Below are 5248 nucleotides of genomic sequence, written 5' to 3'. Positions count from 1 at the left end.
CGATGTGACCTTCAGTTTGACCGGCGCATAGTAGAAAAGAACAGCACTAGGCCAGAAAAGGAAGGAGACAACTTTCGGCCAAACTCTTAACCGGTAAGGAGCGTATAATCCGTACAGTACTGCACGGAAAAATTGACCATTTTATCCACTACAATTGTATTATTCAAATGTGCTGTTATTGGTACCATTTACTACTGAAAATATCAACGAGATGTTTATTTATATTTGAAGACATATTAAAGGCTTCAACGCTTGTTTTTGACTCGCACTACTATTCATGATTGAACAAAACTTTTGGCAGGTACTGTGTGAAAAAGTATGTTTAATAAACAAGAGTCGAGAGTATAATGAGCTTTTTTCTCCGTACCTACGATTTTGCCAGCGCGCATCCAAGAAATTGGAAGGGGCACATCGCTAGAGAAAGTAAATGAAGTATACCTACCAGTTAAATTGCCTTTCCAATAAACAATATTAAACACGTTTTTGCATTTATCGCCACTTGTTAAAGGCATAACTATTTTGGGGTGAACATTAAGTAATAAATAGCCGGACATTAAGGACGCGTGAATTATTTTACAAGGGCGCAGAACCTTAAAAAATCTACAAGCATCGAAATATTCTACGCGAGAGAAGCCCGGATAAACGTTAATATGAAAACTGGGTAGGGGAAGCCGGGTTATTTGGCATTTGAGGCTACACTTAACACACAGCTGCAAGGTCCACCTTTCACCCTGTTTTATCGTTTTTCTGATTGGCGAGTACATTTTTTATCCTAATGTCGAACTGAGGCGCTGGTGATAGAAATTTTCTGAAGTGTGGTTAACTGTGGTTGCATGCATATATTGTGTTGTATCCATCTTGTTTTGGATAATCCTCCTTGGAAGGAACTCTATTTTATTATTATGATGATTCTGACTGGCGAGTAAATTTTTTATCCTAAAATCGAATTAAGGAGCTGCTGGTTGCAATTTTTTAAAGTGTGGTTAACCGCGATTACGTACATATACATATCCATAATCTTTTGATTCTGATGTTTGGGATTGTGTGGTATCCATCTTGTTTTGGATATCCCTCATTGGAATGAACCCTGTTTTATTATTGTTTTGACTGGCGACTAAATTATTTATCCAAAAATCGAATGGAAGAGCTGCTGATCGCGATTTTCTGAAGTGTGGTTAACTGTGGTTGCATGCATGTATTCAAAATCTGTTGTTTCCGATGTTTTGGACTGTGTGGTATTCAACTTGCTTTGCACATTTCCCTTCCCCATCTGGTTAGTTGACATAGTTAGAAATGTGGAATTGACATACCCATGGTAACTCGCCCCAATGAGTTATCCAAAAAGAATTTGGATACCACACAATACGATACATTAGAAACAAAAGATTATGATACATGGGGATATTTGGATACAACCATAGTTAACCAATCTTATATAAAGCACCTTCAGCAACGCCTCAATTCAATCTACAGATTCAAAGCAATTTACGATAAAGCTAACCATTCAGTCATAAAAATAGTAAAGAAAAAGAGAAATTTTAAATATGAAATATTCTCAATTTTTACCCACTACACACTTCCTCAGATTAATGAGGAAAAATTTGTTGCTGTTGTCACACCCCTGTCGGGAATCGAACCCGGCCTCATTAATTTGAGGAAGTGTGTAGTGGGTAAAAATTGAGAATATTATTTCATATTAAAAACTAACTCACTTCGGGAAGATTTCTACATTGTATGTATATTTATAAAAAGAGAAATATTATTCCATGACGCTTTCAAACATATGAGTCAATTTGGTATGACCAAGATAAAATTAAAAAACTGAACTATTAAAAAAAAATACAACGCGTAATTATACAACACGCTACTGAAGTGAAACTTCTTCTAACACACAAAAATACCGGGATAGGGGTTAAGGAATTGGTTTATTGGTATTATTTGTATTCTATGAATTTAAATTTTACACTATACATGCCGGAGTTGCCTGTAACGAACGTTGCATTGAAGCGCGCTCACGGCTCAAGCGATCCCCACTACGAACTCGACTACGTGACCGAGTAAAGGGGGGACATCCGTTACATGATTTCGTTACATAGCAACTCGCATAAAACGAACTTACCCTACCGTACGTAAAGAAGTTTCACTTAAAAAAAACGACTACCAATTGCTACATTCGTGGTGCAGGGATATTAAAAACTGAGCTAATTCTGCCTGAGTAACTACGGAGAGATATAATACGTATATTTTTAATAATTTATTGTTTGTTAATACGTTCATATATTTGTTTACACATTTAAGCAAATTTTGTCATTCATGAAGTATCATTTTTTATAAGGAATTTATTTTTTGAAGAATATCTTTTTTTTGAAAGATTTAATAAAAAAAAAAATCGTTTTTCCTCGCAGATTGTTATGTTCTGTTTAAGTATCCCTTAAGTATTCCTATCCCTATCAGAATCATGTTAGAGCAACTCAACCGCAGGGATATTATGCCAACTAACCCGGCTGACATATTTACAAGCATTTAGGAAAAGTGGCGGTCACTTAAACAGAGATTTAATTATTGGGTTATATATAATTTAATAGTTGAAAAGTGAAATTATCCTCCGCAATCATTAGAATCTCTGTAACGTATGTACCTTTTGCGCAAAGAAACAAAAAAAATGAGAAATCAGGATTAATGCCAACCAGCCTTGAATTCCCCTACTAATAAATTACCTTCCAATAAAATCATCCCTTGTTCTATCTTTATCCCATACGGTTATTTCCAACTTTTGATCAAGATCATCGTACAAATGCAGATCAAATTGTTCCAACCAACGTGGATTAAGCGATCTCCACACTACTCGACTTTTGTATTTTTCATTTGCTATCCTGTCACATTAAGATTTGTTTGTGAAATTGCATTTTCCTGCGAGAGTTGCATACGTACCTACCTAAATTTTACGTAAGGATCTGAAGTTCCGGTATCGGGATCACAGGCGAGCAAGTTTTTACCTTCTATAAGGACAATTGTTACGACAGAACTCCAAATTTGAGATTTTAATTTTCTGTTTACGTCTTGATACCTCGAGTTTCGTTGAAAATACTAAAAAGCGATGAGAACATTTGAGTACGTACAGGGAGTCTTACGGTGAACACCTTTTAGGATATTTCGGAAACTATTTCGATTTGAATTTTGAAAATTTGGACAATAACGTAATTGAATACCCTCTCCGGTTATACTGGAAGTTGACATCAACTTAGTTATTTCAAACGGCTTTGAATTCTACTTACGATTTTAGGTTGACTTTCATAATGCTTTCCTACTTCTAAAATTTACCCTTTTCGAAATATTAACATTTTTTAAAAAAAGAAGCACAAAGCAGTAGATAGCAAAAAAGTATGCCTACTTTACAGTAAAAAAGCTGGAGCAACATTATTCTGGGGAAAGATAGCTATACTCTCCAGCTTTCCTTCTATACTTTCAGAATGGGTTTATTACATACCGGGTGTTAGATATTTAATGGCGGATTAGGTTAATTTCAAACAATCCTAAGGTCATTTTTTCAAACGGGACATCCTGTATGTATTTCCATGGCATTAAACAAAATTTTATTGTCGTTCGAATAATAATAGGGTTCTTTATACCCATCTCCTTTAGTTTTCAAATTACTTACTGCTCTTTGTAAGAGCAATTAAAATCATTAATTTTTTTACGATGATTGCTGGGTATAGGGAACTCTAGAATTTAAGAACAAAGGTTTTCACGGCCGGAATCCATAATAGAATGAAGAATCGGACTATAGGGCCGTGGTTTAAGTGAATTATTCTGTTCAGACGTTTCGTCAGCTACTGCGGCTGACATCGTCAGTGGTAGTGCTGCGTTGTCAACGTGAACGTAGATTATATCTGGAAGTCCCGACAGCGCCTTAGTGGCAGCACTACCACTGAGGATGTCATCCGCAGTAGCTGACGAAACGTCTGGACAGAATAGTTCACTTAGACCACGGCCCTAAAGCCTGAATCTTCATTCAACTCTAGAATTATCCGAACGACAATGAAATTCTGTATAATGCTATGGATATACATACAGGGTGTCCCATTTGAAAAAAACTGAACTTACGATTGTTTGAAGTTAACCAAATCCGCTATTAAATATTTAACACCCTGTATGTAATAAACCCATTTTGAAAGTATGGAAGGAAAGCTTGAGGGTATAGCTATCTTTCCTGAGAATGATGTTGCTCCAGCTTTCTTACTGTAAAGTATGCATGCTTTTTTGTTATCTACTACTCTGTGCTAACTCGAAAATGGTAAATTTTAGAAGTAGGAAAGCATTATAAAAGTCAACCTAAAATCATAAGTAGAATTCAAAACCAACATAATACACAGGGTGTTCCATTTAATATGACGAATTTGATCTCAACTTCCGCTAAAACCAAAGCGCTACATAGATGCCGTTATTTTAATTCAGGAGAGAATCTCCAATTACGCTAGTATCCAAATTTTCAAAATTGAAATCGAAATGGTTTCCGAAATATTCTAATGGGTGATGGTCACCGTGAGACACGTTGTATAATAAAGGTCGGCTGTCTTGCTGTATCAACAATAACAAAAGCAAAGCTGAATTTTCTCATTAAAAGCAAAGTAATGAGCAACCTTTGTGAATTGTAAAACATCGATTGTGTACAAATTATATTATTGCTAAGTAAGACAGTATTCTAAACATTAATCTAGTTGTGTTTCACTAGCAAAAGAGCGATACCCTGATAAAGAGTAGGCTTTCAGATTAAATACAAAACAGTTAGAAAATAATAGGTAAGGAGTCAATATAATTGTGCAATAATACAATACTGTATTGCAATTTTGTATATAAATTTGAACTGTTAAATTTTAACGAATATAAATATTCTGAATAATCATATTTTATTGGAATATTCGGAATTTTTTTAAATAGTAGCTTTTATTAAGTAACACTTGAGCAACTGTACGAGGGATGATCCCTTTGCTTCGTCCCTGATCTATTTAAAATAAAAAATTTACAAATATATTACATTTCTTTTTCAACAAAGTTTCCATAAAAGCCACACCAGAAAATACCACAAATGGCGCGGAAAACGCCATCTGTAGTACGATGCTACATTTTAGGATTACGTATGCTCCAACAAGGTCCATTTAAATATATGGATATCTACTTGCTGAAACGAATCTCGGCGTAGCTAACCTCAACGTGATAGGCACGTTACCATAATCGAATAAAATAATTC

At 35.0% G+C, this 5248-nt stretch overlaps 1 protein-coding gene across 1 annotated transcript in view; it reads right to left on the bottom strand.

Moving 5' to 3' along the window:
* LOC108734408 (multiple C2 and transmembrane domain-containing protein) overlaps positions 1-5248 on the bottom strand; it is a 75563-nt gene that overhangs the window by 20215 nt on the left and 50100 nt on the right. Inside the window, exons 8-10 of the mRNA XM_018465966.1 lie at positions 2936-3087; positions 2718-2873; positions 1002-1164 (exon numbers count right to left, since the gene is read on the bottom strand). Coding sequence (XP_018321468.1) covers positions 1002-1164; positions 2718-2873; positions 2936-3087 — 471 coding nt within the window. The remainder of the gene's footprint in view (positions 1-1001; positions 1165-2717; positions 2874-2935; positions 3088-5248) is intronic.

The sequence above is a fragment of the Agrilus planipennis genome, unplaced genomic scaffold (genome assembly GCF_000699045.2).
Source record: "Agrilus planipennis isolate EAB-ADULT unplaced genomic scaffold, Apla_2.0 scaffold96, whole genome shotgun sequence".
Taxonomy (NCBI): Eukaryota; Metazoa; Arthropoda; class Insecta; order Coleoptera; family Buprestidae; genus Agrilus; species Agrilus planipennis.
This window is presented reverse-complemented; position numbering and strand designations above follow the sequence as displayed.